The sequence below is a fragment of the Sphaeramia orbicularis genome, chromosome 4 (assembly GCF_902148855.1).
Source record: "Sphaeramia orbicularis chromosome 4, fSphaOr1.1, whole genome shotgun sequence".
Classification (NCBI taxonomy): Eukaryota; Metazoa; Chordata; class Actinopteri; order Kurtiformes; family Apogonidae; genus Sphaeramia; species Sphaeramia orbicularis.
Genome location: NC_043960.1, coordinates 34,700,075 through 34,723,513, shown reverse-complemented (window position 1 = coordinate 34,723,513; position 23,439 = coordinate 34,700,075). Strand labels below are relative to the sequence as shown.

At 37.0% G+C, this 23,439-nt stretch overlaps 3 protein-coding genes and 1 non-coding gene across 5 annotated transcripts; 3 read left to right on the top strand and 1 right to left on the bottom strand.

The window, feature by feature from the left end:
• The first annotated feature begins 898 nt into the window (after positions 1-898).
• Positions 899-10,951, top strand: plcxd1.1 (phosphatidylinositol-specific phospholipase C, X domain containing 1, tandem duplicate 1). Of its 2 annotated transcripts, none has more exons than XM_030133032.1 (7): positions 899-1,427; positions 1,755-1,896; positions 3,291-3,433; positions 3,561-3,689; positions 7,082-7,237; positions 9,243-9,423; positions 9,525-10,951. In XM_030133032.1, the coding sequence occupies exons 2-7, from the start codon at positions 1,770-1,772 to the stop codon at positions 9,746-9,748; spliced, it is 960 nt and encodes a 319-aa protein (XP_029988892.1). In that variant the 5' UTR covers positions 899-1,427; positions 1,755-1,769; the 3' UTR covers positions 9,749-10,951. The 2 variants fall into 2 exon arrangements, with proteins under 2 accessions (XP_029988892.1, XP_029988891.1); XM_030133031.1 differs by having other exon boundaries at positions 901-1,427; positions 9,507-10,951.
• Positions 10,952-11,500: 549 nt separating this feature from the next.
• On the top strand, positions 11,501-14,602 carry plcxd1.2 (phospholipase C, X domain containing 1, tandem duplicate 2). The gene is made up of 6 exons (XM_030132993.1): positions 11,501-11,846; positions 12,312-12,448; positions 13,627-13,755; positions 13,831-13,986; positions 14,068-14,251; positions 14,324-14,602. The coding sequence occupies exons 1-6, from the start codon at positions 11,765-11,767 to the stop codon at positions 14,569-14,571; spliced, it is 936 nt and encodes a 311-aa protein (XP_029988853.1). The 5' UTR covers positions 11,501-11,764; the 3' UTR covers positions 14,572-14,602.
• gtpbp6 (GTP binding protein 6 (putative)) lies at positions 14,584-22,416 on the bottom strand. Its single transcript, XM_030132992.1, has 10 exons — positions 21,690-22,416; positions 21,438-21,575; positions 21,076-21,146; positions 20,861-20,991; positions 20,712-20,782; positions 18,418-18,576; positions 18,130-18,338; positions 17,895-18,043; positions 15,094-15,246; positions 14,584-15,006 (listed from the first exon to the last, which is right to left on the bottom strand). Exons 1-10 carry the CDS (start codon positions 22,087-22,089, stop codon positions 14,880-14,882), a joined length of 1,608 nt encoding a protein of 535 aa, XP_029988852.1. The 5' UTR covers positions 22,090-22,416; the 3' UTR covers positions 14,584-14,879.
• On the top strand, positions 16,665-16,738 carry trnat-agu (transfer RNA threonine (anticodon AGU)). Its single transcript has one exon. It is a non-coding gene; the product is annotated as a tRNA-Thr (tRNA).
• Positions 22,417-23,439: the final 1,023 nt, after the last annotated feature.

Below are 23,439 nucleotides of genomic sequence, written 5' to 3'. Positions count from 1 at the left end.
AAGATACATGAATGATAAGTTTCGTTTTCACTTCCGCTACCGCTCCAGTACCCCCATAGTATAAGTAGGAAGGAAACCGGCCCAGCCCTGTGTACATGTAAATCTGTCAGTAGTTTTTCTCTGACTCAGCCACTCTTTGAACAGATCCTCTACCTCCACGGTTGTATTCCAGTGGTATTCTCTGTCTGGGCATCTGCGAGGAAAACAGATGGAATGTACACAGAGGACAGAACCCTCCTTCTGTGTGTCTTTAATGTTACTTACAGTCAGCTTTACCGTCATTAGTTTGTAAAATGTCCACACTCCTCACACAAACCAATGTCACTGCTGGAAGTGGTATCGGTCTGCTTGTATCGGAGTACTTTTACAAGTACAAGTACACACGCTGAGTATCGAACTTGATACCCGATACTGATATCGGAATCGGTGCGTCCCTAAATATAACTATAAACGATATAACTGTAAACATATAATATAACCATATAACGTTAAACTGTTAACCTAAACTTCATGAAACGATTTCAAACCAATTTGTGCAATAGGGGCAAATATGTAGGAAGCAGTAAGCAAATTAAAAAATCTGCTGAAAATTTCTAGTTTCAATGTTTGTCAATTGTTTTTTTTGTTTTTTTTTTTTATTTCCAACTTTATTGAAAATGTATATGTATACAAAACATAGAGAAATTTTGAACAAACATCAAGATGTCAAAAAGAAAACTCGTCCAAACAAATAAATTAACATGATACAAAGTTTTACAAACACAAAGAACAGACAAATGATAATATTAATTCTTCCTCTTGTACAATAATATAAGGGGAAACACTTGCTGTGACATCACTGGTGTGGGTGTGGGTGTGGGTGTGGGCAGAGCTGCAGGATGCACAGGACTTGTGCTGAAGTTGACCATCGTGGATCCGGTGGTTGCTCTGGTGTTTTCAGTGGGCTCTTTAAGAGTGGAGTGTGGAGCATCTGCTGATCTGTCAGCAGGCGTGGATCCGCCCTCAATGCAAACACCGCGACTGCACCTCAGGGGAGCGGAGTCCCACAGCCGGTGAACCCAACCTGCACCCGATCACACCCACACCCACCGACACGCAGGACGCGGACACACGATCAGTTCACCTCTATGGATTATTGATCGTCGACATTAAAATGCGCCGGGCCCCTCGTCCTCTCCATCCCGGACTCTGCAGGTGTAAGAGGTAAGAGGACGGAGCTGGTGCCGCATGGGGAGAGAGGGAGGGAGGGCCACGGCCACGCTGCACCTCCGGATCGCATCATACATGTTTTACATACAGCCATGACATTTCCACACGCCACGGGATGGACGAGTTCGCCTGTGTAGACTTGACTGTGTTTCCTCTGCTGGATGGTTCGGCCGGTTTGTCTGGAGTGAGACTGGAGGAAACAGCAGCGGTGTGATCAAGTAAGTCAGCAAAATAAAGAAATAAATAATTAAATAGAAAACACCAGGAATAGTCCTTTACTGTGTCATCCTGAGCGTGGAACAAGTTTAATGTGAAATTAACCTGCAAAAGCAGCTCATACCTTTTATGTGCTTCAGTCTGATGGTCTGATATGAGATAACCCGGATATGGAGACATAATGTTATTATCACTGTATTCACCACTTCTGCTTAATGTGTGTGTGTGTGTGTGTGTGTGTGTGTGTGTGTTTGTGTGTGCGTGTGTGTGTGTGTGTGTGTGTGTATGTGTGTGTGTGTGTGTGTGTGTGTGTGTGTGTGTGTGTGCAGCGGCTGGAGCTCACTATGTCTTCCTCTGTGTTGGTGTCCGGAGTGGGTGAGTGGAGTCTGGGAGAGCTGCCCATGGAGAGTTGGATGGCTCACCTGCCATGTCCTCTGTGGGACACCCCACTCTACCACCTGGCCATCCCAGGTAAGGCTGGTCTCTAGTGAGGAGACGTCCAGCATTTGTAGGGATACTAGAGTTAAACAACCACACATGAATCTACAAGAACTCTAAATCATTTGCTCCCTCTTACTATATTTACTTAGAGTGGGGCTTGGGGAAGCTGCATTCAAATATAGGAGCTGGGCCTCACCTGTTACCTGTACAGTCTATTGTTTCATTATGTGTTTAGTGTTGATGTTGCATAGATATTATTACCTCGTTATTATTACCTTTTACCTCATTAAATTGCAACACTGTTTAGGTTGAATACTCCAATTGATAAAATGTTTATTACGTACCATACAAGCAAAACACTGCTCAGGATGTAAAGAAAATAAACCCTAATGCACAATACTTATCATTATCATCAGGATAATTTAAGTTATTTTACTCTAGTGATACTTAACTGTTTTGTTGCACAGCCCTAAAATATTTAAGCTCTGTAAATCAGTCTGTGAGGAGGAAATATTCATGTTATTTAAAACTTTTTCAAGTTATCATGAAATCATGGCTCATATTTATATCAACAAAAGGCAAACAAAAGAAACATATTTTTCATGTTCATGTTTCTTTGAGAATAACACACACACCTTCAGTAATAAACTAAGTGAACATCACTTATGCACAATTGACTTCTCACATAAAATACAGAATGTAAGACTTACAAAACTGTTTTGAGCACACGTTCATTAAAAACATGGTGTATGTTGGTTCTAACTGACATTTCAGTTCTGATATTTTAGTTCTGTCTTGTAAGTTAAGTTTCAGTCCCTTTTCACAGTCAGTGTTTGTAAATCCATATTTAACTCACTCTGGAACATCTTGCCAAGATCTTTCAATCAAATGTCTCCTTTACTGTAATAAAAGCCAGTTATTGCAGACTTTGACATATCTGTCAAAATAAAAATCCACCTACAGATTGTATTTAGAACAATAAAAAGCTATTTAAAAGCTTGATTTTTCTGAACACATACTTTGCAACCTGCTTGGAATAAGTCCATGACCCACTTTTGGGTCATGAGCCACCAGTTGTGAAAGCTGGCTTTAAAGTAATACATGCTCTGTGCTTAAAATGGAATGACTTCTGTGATCATATTATCTGATAAGCCTCTGCTTTCCAGCCTGTACATCACTAATATTATTAATAATATTTATATTTCAGTAGTCCTGACTTCATAAACAATCTGTTTTCTCTGGAATTCTCTTCATGAATAATTCTTACTGCTGCTTTATGTATTATTAAAAAAAAAAAAAAAGTATTATTAAAGAATTGAGCAGTATACAGTTGATAGATGGATAGGATCTTCTACCCATATGTTCCAAACTTTAACTACTAATCATGTATCTGTTTACATTGGTTGTTTTTTTTCTCCAACTAGGCAGCCACAATGCAATAACCTATTGTCTGGATATGAATGACCGATCCCCTGTTGACCTCACTCAACCAGATATGCTCCAAAAGCTGGACAAATACATGAAGCCTCTTATTCGCCCTTTTGTGTACAAGTGGGCCATAACCCAGGTAATAAATCTTAAGGAAAAAAAAACAGCCAAGCCAGCTAGAGGTGATGAATTTTTAATACCAAGGTTTTTAGTGGTATTTTAAGATTGAGCTGCTGTGAGATATTGTGCTTCCCATGCCGTTACAGGAGTACACTATAAAGCAGCAGCTGGACTGTGGGGTCAGATACTGTGACCTGAGAATCGCTCACAGACCCAACGACAGCTCCACGGACCTGTACTTCTACCATGGAGTTTACACCACGCTCACTGTGGAGGTAACACAGAATAAACAACACAACGCACTGAGCTATTATATCCTCCTGTTCATTTCTTAACACATAAATCTGAATTACTATGAGCTTAAAGAAGGAGGTTATAAGGGCCTAGCCAAGTGAAAGTGAACATTAAGGTCAATTTCTTTTTTCTCTCAAACAATATTTTGATTACTCAGCATGAAAGACATATATCTCTAGTTTCTAAAACTGTTTATGTAATTTATATCTGAATTATAACTGAATATATAAGAAAATACATGATATAATATATGTAAATGAAGAACAGTAAAGGTTGTAAATGAATGTATACAGCACAAATTCAGAATGTTAATAAATATGTTCTAAATATATGCCTGTGTCTAATCTTATATTTGATAATAATCAAATAGTCGAATGATTTTGAATGCTATTTATTATTCAAAAACAACAGCAGAAAGATGTGTATTAAATATAGTAATGAAACATATGTGGCCAAAGACTGATAATTTTATCAGTATCTTAATAAAATCTTTGATTATTATTCTGGTGCATTACGCTGAACAAACACCTCACTGTGTTATTTTTTTGGATTCTCACTCCAATACCATGAATTAATGTCTTTTAAAACTAAAATAAAAATGACATCAGTTTCATTTTTGGATATAATGTACTCTCATATATCAAGAAAAAATGTGGTTTGCTAAATATTTTCACTTTCCTTGAGGAACAGCACTTTTTGGAATTCTTTCCAAACCTTGAATAACTGCTGTGTATTTTTCCTCCTCCGTTACTTTGTCAGTGGTGATAAATTCATGTTTTTATTAAATATTTGGTTATTATTTCTTAATGGCATGTTACAATACTTACTTAGACCTACATTTTGAGCTATTATGGTGGCTGCTAAAACAATTTTTACAAACAGATATGGAATGATTAGTATTGCTGCACAGTGCTTTCTCACTCCATTACTTGCTTGGTTAGGCCCATAAACAGGAGCAGCCTGATATTTACAACATGTAAAATAACAGGTGACTACTCATATTGCACAAGTAATTGAATTACAAAAGCCTGAAATTTAAAGGATTTAAGATAATCTAATTGCAGAAATGGAAAGAAGTAAATATAATATATATTATATGGTGGGATTCATGGTGGATTCAATGACCACGAGCAGAGAGAGGTACTGTTTTTGAATGGTGTGTGCAAGTTTAACTCTATTCAGCTGAATAATCCATGCATTTCCCTTGATAACCAAGTATGTAGACTCAAACGGAAATCACAATATTGCCCTCAATAATCAAAATAGGACTTTTTCACCAAATTGTGCAGCGCAACTACTCCTGAAATATTACTTAAAGCTGCAGGAGGTGAAGTCACAGGATAAAAAAACCTTTACCTTCTGCAGCTCTCTTCTTTCAGTTCACATCAAAACTCTGAACATAAACATACAGTGTTGCCCATTAAGTTGAAATACTTTTGTTTTCAGAAACATTTCTCTTTTTACTCCTGTTTATACACATCAGTTATCACTTTTGACCAGGTACAAAGATGAGGCCCAGTTACACTTTATCTATCAAGAATAAATCATAATCATATCATGAGAAGAATAAAAATATATTATTCCAACTTTGTGGGCAATAATTTTGGATGATATGTTACCTGTCGTTAGTAAATGTGTCACATTTTCTATAGCCTGAACACACAGGGCAGGAATAGATGTGGAAATCTCATGTCCTTTTAGAGCATCTAAATTACAGTGTATTAAAAGGCAATTATGGATTTCTTTTTGCCCAGTGATTCTAAAAATCTATGACGCACTGAAGCTTTAATCTTAGAACAGCTAAACATAGTCTTAGCAATACTATCTAGTAACCTGAAGATCTTTAAAATTCATGTCCAAGTCACCACAATTGTGAAACCTAGTGTTCTTCATATAAAAATAATTTCATAATAGGAATTCTGAAAGTAATTGTAGATGTATTTTTGGTTATTTCAGCAGAAATACACATTGACTTTATTCACAGTTCTTGCCTTAACTCAAAGACCCAGTGCCACTGTTATGGCAGTTCCAAAATATTTTTTTTCTATATTTTTAACTTTTCTTAAGTGGTTCATCACCATTCATTATGACATTATCTTCTGTATTTTGTGTTGTTTTTTTTTCAGTGAACATCAGATATTTTCCTATATTTAATTTCTGATCATGTGGATGTTTATTAAAGCTCAGATGAAAGTTGAGGGTTATTATATCAAAAACAGAGAAAACTGAAGAAAAAAAAATGACCTTTTCAACAAAATATATCATTAATTGAGCATAAATCAAGTGTCTCCATCCACTGTCATTTATTAAACTCCATGGGTTTTACTGGTGAATCAATGTTGCAGAAGATGACAGTCTTTCCACGTTCACTATGGAGCCTCTGAACGTCCAAATGGGTCATATTTGATGACCATGAAAAGATGACAAACTGCATTTTACACCAATTATTTACATGCATTGATAGGATTAGTGGTTCAGAAGTTATTAAACACTTTAGATCAGTCGATGGTTTTAGTCGTCAGTGGCTGTTTGGGTCTTTATGGGTTAAAATTCTTTCTCACAAGCACTTTAACCTTAAGCTGTATTTTGTAGCAGAAAAGCTCCTTTTATTGAAGACCTGGAAACATTTGTCACGGTGTGAAATGTTGTTGCAATTGTCCAGCTCAGGACTTTATCAGATTTTATAAATCCTTTCCCACACTTCTAGCAGGAACAATAGCAGCAGTGTTTACAGTTGCAGTAATGGAACCACGTTAATGCTTTTCTTCCCTGATGCTACAATGGAAATGATGCAGCAGATACAGAGGATCTTATCTGCATCATTACAGCATTTCAGAGATACTCGGTCCATCTCCTGGCCGGCTGAGCAGGAAGATTTATAATGTGTCTCACCTCTGCTCTCCAGCAGTGTTGCCAGGTGGTGAGAAGAAAAAACTCCTCATCTATCCAGAACTGATCTGGCATCTTGTAACTGAGTTGGCATAAAACTTCATCATGAAGTAGCCCAATTTATATCTGCCAAAAAGTCCAACGTTAAAAGGAGCATCTGTGTTATGGGCGTATTTTTACAACACAGAGCTTATTAAAGTTGATGAAAATTGAAAAGCATGAATGGACATTGCAACCTGCAGTTAAATGAAAAAGAACTACAGGTAGAATCATCCTTGTTTCAGTTTTTAACAAATAAATCTGAAGTAAAAAAGAAAATCCCTCAAATTAAAACTAAAGCGCTTATGACTCTACCTAAAGCTAAACCAAAATCAAAAACCAAACAGATAATATTTAAAACTATGGTAACTCTTCTGTTATATTTTGTGCATCCTGTTATACAGTACACTGAGGTTACATCCTGGTTGTGTTTTTTTCTTGACAGACTGTTTTAATGGAAATAAGGGAGTGGCTGGACGCTCATCCCAGAGAGGTGGTCATCCTCTCCTTCAGCCATTTCCTGGGCCTGAGCCAGGAGCTCCACATGCTGCTCCTCACAACCATCCGCAACACATTCACCTCCAAACTCTGCCCCAAAACGGTAAAGCTGCTCCTCTGATTTTCATATAATCGTTATCAAAAGAGGTAGTAAATAGTGCTTGTATTAATGCATAGAGATGCTAAGCATTTCTATATTTCTGTCAGTTGTTTCTGTGCTGCCGTTCTCTGATATTTCATTAAACAAACCTCATCTTTTCACTTCAGTCAAGTCTTTTGTCTGTTGTCTGTTTTGTCTTGTCCTGTATTCACTGCTGTAGGGGTCATTGTTACTATGTGTTATTGTCCATATAAGTTAAAATTAGTCTTGATGTGACGGCAAAATGATGCAAAATAATAAAATAATAATTCATTTCAACTGAGTTGAAACCAAAGTAATGAGTCTGTTTTAAAGACATAAAGAGTAGAAAGTACAGGTAATAGAGATAAAATGTGGGGAGTAAAAGTGTAAGCAGACAGAAAAATAAGTACATATACCTGGAAACTCTCAGCAGAGACATATTTGGGCTTTATTACTTCCCACCTCTGGTGCTAATTATCTATAACTATCTTATGTAATTAAATTACAGGTTCAGTTTAATTATAAGCCATTGCAAAACCTGAGGAAAAAATATGTAATGTAATTGCAGCTACCAATTAAAATGTGAGTCATGACAAAGAGCTTGCATCTCTTCAATAAACAGCTTATTTGGAGATTAGAATATTCATTCTATTCCTTTGCATCCTTTCTCTTTGTTCGTCTCTCAGTCAAATCAGTGCACGTTTCTATAAACAACCTGAGTTTCCTTTGTCTGAAAGGCTGCAACCAGCTGACCTCAGCAAGGCAGATAAAACACTCCGTTCACAGCTGGACATTGAACAATATTCATTAAACCGGAGAATGGGGTCTAAAATCACTGTAACAGTAATCGGTGTTAAGTACTATTGTGAGATTTACACCACTTGTGTAGCAGCTATTTGTTCATAAACTCAGTTGTATGAATGTGTGAATGAACTTAAACTCAAACATCCACCAAAGTGCCTGAGGACTGAATTTTGCACAGGGAAATAAGTCCATTTTCCAGCCCAATATGTCATTATATGAGGTTAATTTTACTGAACAGCAACCAAACAAACAGATAAAGTACCATGTATAGCGGTTGCTCCCGCTGCTGCCCTGGGGAAAATAAATGTACGTGCCCTTTCTCCTGGTCCTGGGTCTACCTGCCTTTGTGTGTAACTTTACCTTTGTGCCCAGTGCCTTCAAAAGCATTAACCGTAGTGAAATTAACAGAGGTAACTAATATGGTGATCATAAAAATTCAGATCAAATTAAAATAATTATCATGGAAAATGTGTGACCAGATAATGAATAAATGTTCATTTTGCTTTAAAACAACGATGAATAGCTCCAAAACCTGATTTAAATTGATGTTTTTAAGACTTTTCAGCTTTATTGTTCAGTTTAACACATTTCTTAAAAAAAAATTCACTAAAATAGGTTAGTTGTATAATAATGTATTTATATAGTGTTCTTACATTTGATGAAGTCGTTTAGATACTTATATTACTTGTTACAGGTAACAGGTAACTAATAATGAACTATTACATTTCAAAGCTAACCTTCCCAATGCTGCATGTGTTTTATGTGTTATTATGCCTATTTGTCACACCTGTACTGTTTTTATAAATATTTGTTAAAATAGTTCAAAACCACCAACAGCATCTGTACTATACTAGAACAACTTTATATAAACTTAACTGATGCCAGATGATGAAGATGAAGGCCATAAGATAAAACGTGTTGGTCAAATTCAAGTAAAGTAGTTCTATTATGCTTCAGATGCTACTGGAGATGTGGACCTCATTTAAGGTTTTCCCACTCCATTAACCTTGGAGGTTCCGTAGGTGAAGTTGTGTCATGATCTTCTACATAAACATCAGTTTGTAACAACGCTACACTATGAACAGAGATTGTTATTTTTAAACATTCACACCTACTGCTGTAAAAACTGTGTATAAACATGTGTATTAATCCACAAAATTATCCATTAATGCTTTGACTCCAGGAGCTGTTAACTCTTCGAAACCTGTGGGCTTTAGGCTACCAAGTGATTGTGTCCTATGAACACAACATTTCCAGCAATCATAATGACCTGTGGCCACATATTCCTTACTGGTGGGCCAACAAGTGTAAAGCAGAGTCTCTCATTGAGGAGTTTGAACACAGGAAGCAGCATGGAAGACCAGGTAATGTTCTCATTTATTGTGAAGGATGAAATAGATGGTTCACACATCACTGAGCTGTTGTGTCTTTTTTTGTCTACTATCAGGGGGTTTATTTGTCACAGGAATCAACCTGACAGAGGACCTCAAATACATCTGCACACACCCGACAGAGTCTCTGAAGGACTTGGTGATGTCCACGTACCCGACACTGCTCAGCTGGGTTAAGGAGCAGACTCCCGGATCCAAAGTGGGCTCTCTCAATATCATTGCTGGGGACTTTGTCACAGAGAGCCGGTTTGTACCGACTGTTGTCACGCTGAATGAGAAGTTACTGAAATGGTCATGATTTTCATCAATATGCATTGCTCTACAAAAAATGTGAATTACAGCATGAAAACCACATGAGCTTGTGTTGTTGAGAGTAGCAGAAAATATTCAAGTACTTGAATTATTCATTTTAATATACTGTATATGCACCAGGCAGTGAAATGTATATTTCAGTCTTAAAGCTGCTTAAACACAAAATGATGGTATTTTGATGTGCACTTGTTTACATTTAGTTCACTAGTTATGCAATGTACTGTATCAGTTTTCACAAGTCAGCAAAGTGGCCCGTTTTCTGTTACAGTGACCAAAGCAATAATGATACTACCATCACCTTAACGTAGGCATTTTAGATAAGTAAGCACAAATAATGGTAGTTATGAGCACATATGATAGTAACTTAAACTTTTATAAGTATGCAATGTGGACAGCAAGTATATGAAATAGCTTAAGTTTATTCTATACAATGTGCATTTATCGCTAGAGAATGTCCCACCAACAGAGAAAGAGATCAGTCTTATGCAGAATGCATGAAAAAAGTGAATTGCATGAACCCAACTTTGACTGTTGTACTTATTACTGAAGTTAGCCAACAAGTTAAGCCTTGATTTAAAAATAGTCCTGCACCGCTGTGCCTGTGGAGATAAGCTTTTCCAATAAAAAACAGCATTTTTAATCAAATAATCTCACTTCATTAACAGTCAAAGGTCAAGCCTGTGCTTTTTATTTGTTGGTCACTGTCCGCAAAACAGTCTTTCAGAGAAAATCTGATTTTAAACAGTTTTTGAACAGTATTGGTTTTCCTTGTCACTTTTTAAAAGATATACAGGAAAATGGTCTAAAAAAAATGTCTTTACTCATGTGATAATCATTGCTCCTAGATTTTAGCTTATAAAGCTGTATGCAAAGGAAGGAAAATTAGACAATGATGAATTCCTTACTTAAATTATTACTACATTCATCTGAAGGAGTGTGCATGCCATCAAGGCCAATCAAGTTAGATTTTTTTCAAAGGTTCTTGTAATCTTTTCCTAAATTTTGCATTTGAAAACTGTTTATACATGAATTACTTTTACATGCAACATGTAAATAAAATTTAACATTTCTGCTTGATTGTTGTGTTAATGTAAAGATCCTCTCTGTAATTTAAGTCCACACTAAAAATTAAACAGAGTAACTGGAGCTGCCAGTGCCAGCTGGTTTCCAGTGTTGTGGACAAAGGCAAGATGAACCTTTTTCATTACATTTGCATTAATTTATGAAGTATCTATTGTAAGTTAGATTTTTTGACTGAGTGGTCCTGCAGCCCATCCAGCTTCAGTATTTATAATGCATATTTAATGACGTACTGGTGCAAGTACTCTGGTCTCTTATTAATTAGTTGTTTTTTTTTTTTTGTTTGTTTTTTTTTTTACTTTTTATACAGAAACCATGTAACCTTAGTACTGTATCTTCATTATACTATGTTGCAAAATCTAAGATGAAAAGAAAAAATATGCATTTTTCATAAAGTTTGCTACATGCTTCATGAATGTTTTTAATATTTGCATCACAATGACATGACATAAATGCACAATTCATACATTTTACGGGAATTTTCTCCCAGAAGATCTGCTTTGTTTAAGAATTTTTATGTTCCACTTCCGGGTTCATGGTCGGTCCCGCCCCCTTCTGAGCGTCATTGAAACAACAGCTGATGTTTATTTATAGACCTAGGTTTTTTTTTTATTTTAAGGTTTTCAGTTTGTTAGAGGTAGGTGTACGTACTTAGACCAAGGCCCTTTTAAATTTAAATCTACTTTTTTTTTTTTCCTTCACTCGCTGAATGGTTAAAGTGCCGCGTCGGCGTCTCTTCACACGACCACATCAACACGGAAATCCTAAATTTCATTCCCCTCCTCCTCCTCTTTTGTTTGATCAAGGAACTAGAGTAAGGAAGGGGGTCAATCCTGTGATGTGCAGACCAATAAAGGTCCTCCTGAGCCCCGTAGGTTCACTTCAGACCTGGTTCTGGTGAGTCCCTGACTGACTGTCCGAGATGGATCAGAGGTGCCAGGACTGGATGTCCGCTTTACCGGCGGAGCTGTGGGACATTCCTCTGACCGACCTGGCCATACCTGGTACACTTAATATTCTTATAAGGATTATGCAGATGTAGACTTTTACTCTTGTATGATACTATAAGAACATTCACACACAAATCTATATTCAGATACTAACTAGTAAAAGTCTAAACAGTTTTTATTTTTTCTCATGTGTTTAAGAATGTTCATGAATGAGCCTCGTCTTTCTCATCATTTTTTTATTTTCTCTTTCATCTGGCCACTTTATTGAGACTGAAATGGTAACTGGTGTTTTAATCCATTATGTTATATAGTATGAGAAATCTCTGTAGAAATGATGTCCTAATTTTAGTGTATTTATTACAACAGAAATAACAGGGGCAAAAACACAAGTCCTGAAAACAAGACCAGCCTACCAGGAAAAAGAAATGCATTTATTTAACTACATAAACATAACTAGCAGTTCGGGTTTGGTATGAGGATAATAAAAGCTGTAAATACTTGTTTACTTTGTTCATCCAGGAAGCCATGATGCCATGAGTTACTGTCTGGACATAAACTCTCCACTGGTCAGATCTGAGTCAGACTCTTTAAGGCTCCTCGATGGACTTTTCTACTGCTTCACAAGGCCACTGATTTTTAAATGGGCTACAACTCAGGTATGCATGGTACTCAGATAAACTACTCACACGGACAATGTGAGCTGATAATAATGTAGGTTGATAAATGTTAAAGAATGTATGACAACACCAGTGGGTCTGAGAGGGGATTATTTGGTGGATTTAAAAGTTAAATGATGCTGCCATTGAAATAAATCAAAACATTAAACCTTGCAGAATTTGCTCTTTTTTCACAATTTGCTCTTTAAAATAACAAAACAAAACTCGGGACACTATAAGCAACAAACTTCACATAGTCACTTAATTTCTTACATTATAAATATTGACAGACCCTAATAAATGAAGCTTTAATCTTACACTCCAACACCTTCCTCTATGAATCTCAAGGAGCAATCTGTAGTTTTCAGACGTTTACCAGTTACTGTGTACAAAAGCAAATCTGTGGCATTAACCAACAAACAAAAACAAAGACAGGTTTAACAACAACAACAAAAAAAACTATGGTTGCACTCTCACAGAAGTTTTGACACTAGTGTCTGAGACAAATAATTTATATACAACAGCTACCAGGAAATAAATAGTAACCATAACCCATTCCCAAATATACAAATAAAACAAAATCTCATACCTCTAAATCTTTAACCCATCTTCTAACTGCCAAAATGTATGACATATTGTACATCTGTTCATAAAATGTTAATAATTCTTAAAATTTATGAAACATGTAACATTATGTTTTAAATGTTAATTATTTACCTATGAGATTATTATGAAACCTTAATAACCAGCACCACAGGACAACTGAAGGTTTGTGAAAGAGATGAAATCTTTTTTTTCTTACAAAATAACATATTTCAGAGGTAACATCTGTTTACAGTAGAGGAGAGGTGATGCAAAAAACAACATAAAACCCCCATCTCATACCTCATATACTGTATATCCTATAAGTGGAAATGGTTATTTTTGTTGGAGTCTGTACCATAAAAACCTGTTGTCCTATGACTGGAGAATATGATTTATAGTTTTGGAGATCTCTGTAGCACCACAATGCTTCATTTACAATGATCTTGTTGTAAAATTTGGATATCAGACTTGGTCATATTGTGCTTTCAATAATATTTGGATAATTTATACAGTTTGTAGTACTCAGTGCAGTATATATAAAATATCATAACACAGTAATACATGTAATTCTACATAATTTTCCCTCCCTTTAGGACAAAACTATTGAGGAGCAACTGTCAATGGGCATTCGTTTCTTTGACCTCCGCATTGCACACAAACAAAACGACCGAAGCAGCGACCTGTACTTCACCCATGTCATATACACACACTTAACTGTCCTGGTGAGTAGTAGCTTCTATAAAATGCTTCTCTTTGGGCTTTTATGAGACTCACTCATCCTTTTTAATTCCTCACAGGAAACGCTGATGTCTGTCGCATCCTGGCTGAAGTCTCACCCAAAGGAGATCATTATCCTCGCTTGCAGTCACTTTGAGGGAATCGACGACAAACTCCATGAAGCTTTCATTTATTCCCTGAAGAAGCTGTTTGGCTCCAAACTCTGCCCCAGAAAGGTTTGTTTTTGTCTCACACAGATCTGCTTACCTATTCAAAAGCACCACAGTGCCTTGTAAAGTCTAACCTGCCCCACACAGGAAGCAGTCCTGACCTTGCGGAGCTTGTGGGCGTCTGGTTACCAGGTCGTCCTGTCCTACGACTCCCAGGCTGCAGCCAGGCATCCAGAGCTTTGGCCAAACATTCCCTATTGGTGGGCCAATCAGAATACAGCACAAGAAGTCATCAGCTACCTGGACTGGAAGAAGGGGCTCGGCCGTCCAGGTCAGATACTTGACTCTATAAACTCTATCTGTAGCATTTATTTGTTCTTATTAGACTGTGTTTGTTTTCCAGACGGCTTTTTCATCTCTGGCTTGAACCTGACAGCTGATAGGACTTACATCACCAAGAACTACAAGCAATCCCTGAGGACGCTAACGTTCAGTAACTGGGAGTGTTTGAAGAGGTGGGTGGAGGAGCAGGTCCCGGGGTCGGACCCCAAGAGCCTCAACATCATCGCTGGAGACTTCGTGGGGCCGATTCCACTCTGTCCACTGGTGATCGCACTGAACCAAAAACTGATTCGGAAGAATAACATCTGATAAAAACAGACGTGTTAGTCATGAAGATTTATTCAACCAAATCTGAGCTGAAAACTGCTACCTCATTTCTACTTTTAATGTACTTTTATCTACAGTGAGTTTTACATTAAATAAATTGTTTTGAACAATTCTGTTTTTTACATTCAGTTCAAGTGTTTTTCATTGAAAGTATTGTACATTTGTAATCTAATCTAATATATAATACAACTCCATAAACATGATTCTTTGGTTGTTTGGAAGAACATTTATCCATGCTTATCTGGTATATTTTTCCAGGGTAAAGCTTTCTCTCTTCCATGCTTTACTATTTATCTGCATGTGAACAGTTTCTTGTAGCGTCCATAAGCTGCAGTGCTGATGATGACCCTGACGATGGCTGAACCTTCATCTGCAATCACATTCACGTCCTGAACTGTGGCCTCCTTGTACAACCAACTGTAAATGAAAGAATGAATGAATGAATGAACTACATATAAATACATAAACACAAGCTGTGACAATACAAGCAACAGTTGTCTTCACCTTAACTGTGGAGTACTGAGGTCAACTTTGAGATCTAAAATGTGTTTTCCTGTCGAGGCTACGATCTCCTTTTCCACTTTATTCTTCAGCTCAGCAAGGCCACGTTCTTCCAAGGCAGATATGGGGAAAGCATCAGGCTCTACACACTGATAGCTGAGGGGACACAGAAGAGTCTTCACTTAATTTAATTCACAGAGCACATTATACATGTAAACAACAACACAATAATACAACTTTTCTGGTCATATTTTTTTTTTTTTTGTTTTTCTGCTTTTAATTATTTTTCTTTCTTTTATTTTTTAATACCTACTTTCCTGCTTTCTTTGACACATTCCTGTAATTTTGACAGTCCAAAAATTACCTGTGGCAATTTTTGTGTGATCTATTTTCTGTCAACACCAATGACCAGCGTCATATGATGCATCAAGGTTTATACCAAGCGTGTGTCTCTTCATAAAATAAAGTAAGTAAAAATAAGTCTTGATAAAAACTCTTTGAGGTCAAAGCACATTGGCATTGTCCATGTAAGTAAATAATGCCTTTTTTGTTCTTATTCATTCCAGTCATACACATCTACATCATTACATTAGGCAGTTATTTATAATTTTGACCCACTGAAGCATTTACTTGTAATGTTTTTTCTTCAACACGATAAAATGTTTGATATTGAAAGAATATCTATGAATCCTGAGACATTATTGTTTTATCCAGAACTATGTTATTTTAATACTTTCATTGTTGTAAATCAATTAAGTATTACATTTTAAGTACCAGTGTGTTTACTGTAGAGGTTATGTGTATTAAGTTATCCTATAGGAACTTCATTAAACACATAATGTATGTAGTTTGCCTTAATAATGGAGTCTTTCCCCGACAAGCATTTAAGTATTTTCAAATTATGTTAAACTATTTTAAAAGTAAGAAAGATATTTTTAAGTCTCCCTCTAAGTTTGTTTATTCTAAACCAAGGTTAAAGTTAAATCCATTGCACCAAAACCTTAAACTTCATTTTACAATAAGATTAATGCGTGAGAAAGTTTGAAGTCTTGAGACAGTTGGTCTTGTGAGATGAAGTAAGCAAAATAATCTCGTTCCTCAGTGAAGCTCAAGGACAGTCTCAGCCCTGTTGAGTTTCATGATGCTGCTGAGATTATGCAAAGAATCCGGTTCAACAAGAAAGCTGAATGGGAGGATTGGATTCACTGACAACTACTGTGTGTCCCAACTTCTGCCAGACAATCTCTATTTTCTGTGTGTGTGTGTGTGTGTGTGTGTGTTTAAATATTGTATTATTTGATCATGTCCCTCCATTACTCCAGCCCACAGGTTTGTCTTAAATTAGTATACATTAGAGCTTTTCCAGTGAATTATTATCAATAGAAAAACCAATAGACAAGCCAATTATGTGATGATTTGTTAAGGAATATAAAGAATCTAAAAGTTAAATGTTTCTCCCCTTAGTCATAACAATCTGTATTTATTTTATTTTAATTTGTATTTGATTGTAACTAATCTTCATGCACTGACCTGGTATTATGAAGGAATATCATACCTTATGAATGAGTTCCTATGGTGCTGTGGCTTAGTTGGTTAAAGCAGCTGTCTAGTAAACAGGAGATCCTGGGTTCAAATCACAGCAGTGCCTTTTGCAAATTCCCATAGTGAGACTAATAAAGGATAATCTTATTGCACATTTCATTTCAATATACACCACCTAGTCATGAAAAAAAGTCACCATCTGGATTTAAGTGAAAAGGTAAGGGATGTCAAGGGATTGAAACTAAAAAGCTATGTAGATTTATAAAAAAAAAAAACAAAAAAAAAAACACTCCAAACGAAAAAAGGGTATGTGGTCTGATGAGTCCAGAGTGATCACTCATCAGGGTGAGAAAACAGGCAGATGAAGTGATTACCCATCATGACTTGTGTCTACAGCACAAGTCTCCGGGGGCAGTGTCATGACCTGGAGTTGGTCAGGTCTAGGTTCAACAACCTCATGTGTCCAAAATATGAGGTCAGCTGAACCCGAACAAACTGAATGACAAGGTCTGAACTTCAGTGGATTTTTTCTTCTCTGATGACACAGACATACTCCAAGATGACAATGAGAGGATTCATCAGGATCAAATTATGAAAGAGTGGTTCACAGAGAATGACAGATCATTTTCAAACATGGATCTGACAACACAGACTCCAGACCTGAACCTCACTGAGAATCTTTGGTATAAAGAACACTTTACACAGCGGTCAGACCCTTGGCAAAAAATGAATGCAACTATGGACAAGAATAAATGTGATATTCTCTGTGACATTGCATATGCACTGGGCAAATGTGTGTTATGTTTAAAGTTAAAGGTGGTCCAACAAAATATTGTGAGTGTGACTTTGTTTTTGGGTGGCAGTGTTAATTCCATCTGTTGGTTCAGTTAGCCCAATTTTAATTTTCAGCTTTTGTTCAACACATTTTCAGAGGGTCGAGATATTTCATACCCAAAGTCAATTGTTATTGTGTCTTTAAACAACCATGAAGCTTCCAAAAATGTCAGAAAATCTTCAAATTGGATAAAACATATTTGGTGAAGTTACTGTGAGTGGTTCTGTTTGTATTAGAGCCTCTGCAATCAGATCCAGCGCAACAAAGCTTTGCATGTACATCTAGATTTATTCATTTTAAGACTAGTTTAGTGAAACTCTGATTAGGACTAGTCCTGGATTAAGTTAATCGTTGTTGATGCAACCCAGTCTGAAACCATTACATCTATGTTTTTGTACTGTTTGTGCCATTGGAGGTTTGCTCTTACTTATCAATAAGGTCGATTTTATTGTGGACTTCTATCATGGAGTTCATCAGTCTGTCAGGGATTTGGAGGTTCTTCAGGATGTTCTGTACATTCACTTTCTGATTCACCGTCTCTGGATGACTGATGTCTCGGACATGAATCAACAGGTCCTGCACAAAAACAAGCAGTAACATTAGAACAGACAAGGTTCAGTGTTAGATTAAAAGTGGTTCTCATATCAGCTTCAGGTACATACAGAGTGTTTGATGTCCTCCAGAGTGGCGGAGAAGGAGTCGATGAGCTGGTGGGGCAGTTGGGACAGGAAGCCGATGGTGTCCACGTACAGGACTGTCATGTGACTGGGCAGCTGGCCGGCATGCATAGTAACATCCAGGGTGGCAAAAAGCTGGTTTCTGGGCTGAAGACCACTGTCACCAGTAAGTGCTTTGATCAGAGTTGTTTTTCCTACAAAGATGAGGAGTATGATCACTGTCACAAAACCTAAGCCACAAATATCAAACAACACCCAAAAGACGCCTCTTACCACAGTTTGTATATCCTAAAACTGAGACTATGGGGAACTCTTTGTGTTTCCGCTGAGATCGTCGTAGGTGTCTCTTTTTCCTCAGTTTCTCCAGCGCTGAGCGAATCTTCATTTCCCGCTCCTTTAGCAGTCTCTGCTGGACCTCCAGCAGTGTTTCACCTGGGGAAACAGTCAACAAGCCCAACGTTTCATACTGGACAGTTGAATTAAATCTGAACATTATTTTACTTCTTGGTTTTTTAAAAAATCTTGTATTATTTTGCCATATTACGGCATTACTCCAGTCAGTAAGTTCATTTTTTGATAGTTTCTAGGATTTACAGGATATAGGATTATAGTTGAATTAGCTACAGAGATAGAAGAAATGACAACACAAGTTACCTTCTACATGTGCTTTGAACTCTACATCTCATTGTCACTGTGGCCATTTTCACCACTTTCACACACTCAGACTTTACTCAGTGACAACAGATAAGTTGATCAACAGTAGAAAATAAAGCCTGTGGCAAAGATTTAATTCCTAAAACCAATGTGTATAGTTTGGTTTTTCAATTTCCACGGGGAGGTACTCAATAGATTACAGTCTTTTGCACATTATGCAGTAGAAACGTTACAACTAAAGGTAACACCACAAAAGATGCATTTCATCACCTAAAACCACATGACCCACGGCAGACTTATGAGTAAGTGAAATATTGTGAAACAGTGAAAACATTCTCCTAGAAAAATCTGGTGCGTTTCTTTATTACACCTCAGAAGAAAAGTAAGGAGTTAAACAGACAGCAGAAATGTTGGAGGGAATGAGGATAATTTGATGTAGATCACACACGTCTTTTGGAAATGTGATAAAATAACTGTGTTTTGGGAGACGGTGTGTGGAATGTTACAACAAATAATGGGGTATGAGATTCCAATGTGCTGCGATGTACTGTATTTGTGTAACTTGTCTGATGGAAATGTAGTGGGAAACAACATATACTTGGTTAACCTCCTAAGACTCAGCTATGGGTTTTCTGTCCACATTTGTGGACAAGAGTTTCACAACTTTATACAAAAAAAAAGAAAGGAAAACTGTCCACCACAAAGGACATTCCATAAAAATTTTAAAAGCTGCATCTGAAAAAACTGTTGCATCATGATGTTTCCAATATAGGCACTTAATAAAAAACAAAAAGAGTTTGTACTTTGCTGACATTTCCTGGGTCTCAGGAGCTTAAGGTACTTGTAGTGGCCTGCAAAAAAGCTATTATAAGGAACTGGGGAAAGACAGAACCACCAACAAAGGACCGATGGATCACAATTATTGAAGGAATATATACAATGGAAAAAATAGTTCACAAACTGCGACAAGAAGAAGCACAAATGGACAAAAAAATTAACTGATTACAGAACCTGGAATGGTGGAAGGACTGAATAATGTGAATGCAGTGTCATGTACAGGGTGTCCCATAAGTCTCCATACATAGGAGACATAATACATTCCATATATATATGGTTCTAACATGTATTTCTTTATATTTCAGATAACCCAAAGAATGCATTTGAATAAAGAGCAACGAATTGAAATCATCCTGATGGCCGGTTCAGCAAGCAGTCGTACGGTTGCAAGCGCATTTAACAGAAAACATGGGACGAGTATCACACACGACACTGTGGCAAAACTTATCGTCAAGTTCAGAAAAACAGGAAGTGTTTTGGATCAATTTGTTCCCGACAAAATGGCAGTCATATAGAGCACATTATATAAATAAAAATGGTTTATGTCAAGAAACGTTTATTTTTCCTATGTATGGAGACTTATGGGACACCCTGTAGTGTATCCAAGCAAGGTTTGTTTGTTCATTTTTTGTTGTTTTTGGTGACTATGTCTATATAAAATTTCAATAAAAACGTATGTGAAAAAAAAAAAAAATAGTGAAAACAACTCATCAGTGAGAAAGCAGCTAACACTGGCAGCTTTAATATCGTATCAAGCCATAATCACAAAAACTAGTCTGAGGTGGTAAGAAATATCAGAACAGAGATAACTTTACAACAAAAATATATGCAGTTTGTGCAGTTGATTATTACTTATTAAAATATTACTTATATATGCAGTTAAATATTTACTATTTCAATATACAGTTTGCTGTGTTTTCAGGGGTTATAAATAAATATTTTGAGGTCATACCTTGCTATGTTTTTTTCATATCTTATATAGTCATTTCTCTTGGTGATAAGGTATGAGTTTGTGTGTGCAATAACTAACATTCAGGCAGACTCTGTGGTCACATACATAGGCATAGGGGTGTTACCTGAACCACCGATGTATCTTGTTCCTCCACCTTGCTGATCCAAATTTGCAATTTCATTCCTCAGACAAGATCTGACATAACACAGAATACATTTTTAAACAGGGCTCCAAATGGAAAAATGTCACTGATGAAAATCTAAACAAATGTACCTCAACAGAGGGATTTCTGCTAAAGAGATCTGTAGCTTTGCCTCCTTGGTTCTGGCGTTACACCGGAAGATGTGGAGGACCACCGAGTACCTGTCAAAGACTTTCAACCCCCAGGCTTCTTCAAACTCCCTCTGTGCGGACGAGCAAATAAATAACACGATCACATCAAACCTGTTTATACACAATTAGGAAGTGATTAACAGAAATAAACTCACCTCCGACAACGGAGAGAGACGCTCGACATTGACAAACACCGCAGTGATTCCTGCTGTTTGTCTGATTTTCTCTGCAGAGGAAAAAGAATGAGTTTTATTTTTATTTTAGATTTTTTTAATGCATATAAAACATTTGGGGAAAAAAGAAGAATAATACATACGGGAGAGAACTATATTGTGGGAAAAGGAAAATTCCAACACCTTTGGTCACAAGTCAAAAGTCTTGCTTTTGGTCAAAAGTCAGTTTTATTATTACCTTTATCTTGTACAAATTCATTTTTTGTCAATTCCACAATAAGCCAGTTTCAGCTGAACTTAATTATTTGTATTATGCAAAAATAAATATAAATAGATTGACAGACCTGTAAGAGACTGGAAGTTCCCTTTGCCAAAAATCCTCTTCTTCTCTGGTGTCTTGGTGGACAGGATGATCTTATCCACGACTGTCCAGTTGTCTAAGGTGTTCACCAGCCCCACGGCCTCGGCCATCATCAGCTCAGCTGCACAATGAACAGTGGAGACACAGAAATAAACACACACACACACACACACACACACACACACTCTCTCTCTCTCTCTCTCTCTCTCTAACATGTTCATGGCTGCTGTGTTACCTGTGGTCAGGTACTGTTTCCTGCTCCCCCATTTCACATCTGGGTGGACGATGAAGATCCTGTGCTGTCCCTCTCCGATCCCTTTGGGAACCTGTTCCAGGAACAGCTCCTCCACCTCACTGTCTTCAATAAAATCTTCATCTTCCTCATCCTCGTCTGTAAATCCTCCATGGCTGAAGTCATCAGTGTATTTAAAACTGCAGGCAGAGAGGCCAAATGCTCTGGACTGCAGGATAGGAGCTCCTGTGATTCGGAGGGTGTTTGAAGCTGCAGCTGCATGGACAGGTGTGTGGAGGGGTGTGGGTCTGCAGATGGTGGACCTGGTGGTGGTCTGCCAGATCCGTGCGCAGGGTCGCTGCAGGAGGAGCAGCTGAGAATAAATCCTCGTCAGTGCTATCATTTGTCTGCAGGAAGTTCCCCTGTCGGAGTTAAACCTGCAGGACAACCTCACATCCAGACCACATGAAGTCACAGTGTTTAGTTCAGAGGGGACAGATCTGCAGGTCACAGTCCAGGACCATAGACTGTTCCACACAGTCTGAGATCAGCTCTGGTTCTTCTTCATCTGCCATCAACTGGACTGTAAGAGCAGTTAATAAACTAAGTTGTAATTCTTCATGACGAATACAACCGACGCTATTATCCCGATATGTGTGGTGATTGTAAATGTGTTTCTCTTGAGATTGTCCACGTGTTTTCCTATTTTGGGCTTTTTCGGCGTCAATTTATGACCCTTCCTGTGTCTGTCAGGCGATAGTTCACCCCAGACTGTGAATTAAGTTACAAACAGACAGTCACTACTACCTACTTACGGTTACATAGTTAAAATATAGAGTTTATACTGTGTAAATATTGTATTTACACATCATTTATTTTTTTAAAACAAGATTTTTACTTCGCTTTAAGAAATGAAATGAAGCCTGCCAAGCAAAAAATTGAGAAGCTATAACCCAAATACAGCTCTATTTCGTAACTTCCGCTGTGTAATTTAACTTGAAATAAATCTAATTTACTGAAAAAATACCAAGAAAATGCTAGGTTTTTATATTAGAGATAGAGAATTTTTTTTTCTAACAAATATAATGGAACGAAAATGTAGAAATATTGACACGGATTTTGAAATTTCCGGTTTCACCTGACCTCAAGTCTGCCCCCCGGTGGCCATTTTATCATTCTTCTGTCAGTCTTTACTCATATTAAGAAACTATGTTAAACTATCCTTCCACAGTGGGAAAAATATGTCATATTTTGATTTTGAAGGTAATACAGGAGTTCAAGCAGATTAAAGCCTAGTTTCCACCCAAAAGTATAACATATTTTATCTGAAATTTCAGAAAATCAGCAAAAGAAAATCTGCAGTACATTGTGTTTCCATCCATTAGGCTATACTATCCTGGGAATATAAGGAAGGATACATGAATGGAAAGGCTGGGCTGAAGCAAGACTGAAACAATAATTATTAATTATTAAGTTCATGTTTTTCCTCAGTTTCTGCATTTTTACTTTTTTCCCCACAAAACCATAACAATATTAGCTTCCATTTATGCTTACTGCTTTTAGTTAACATGTACAGATTCATTGTTGTGATCTTAATATTAGAGACTCAGTCCCACCCAGAAATCTGTACACTTTCACATGATAATTTCTGTTATTTTCAAGTTATTTCAGTGTAAAATGAATGTAAGCCATGAAACACTGTGTTCCACTACAATGATCAGATGAGGGGCATATTTCTTCATTTTGAACATTT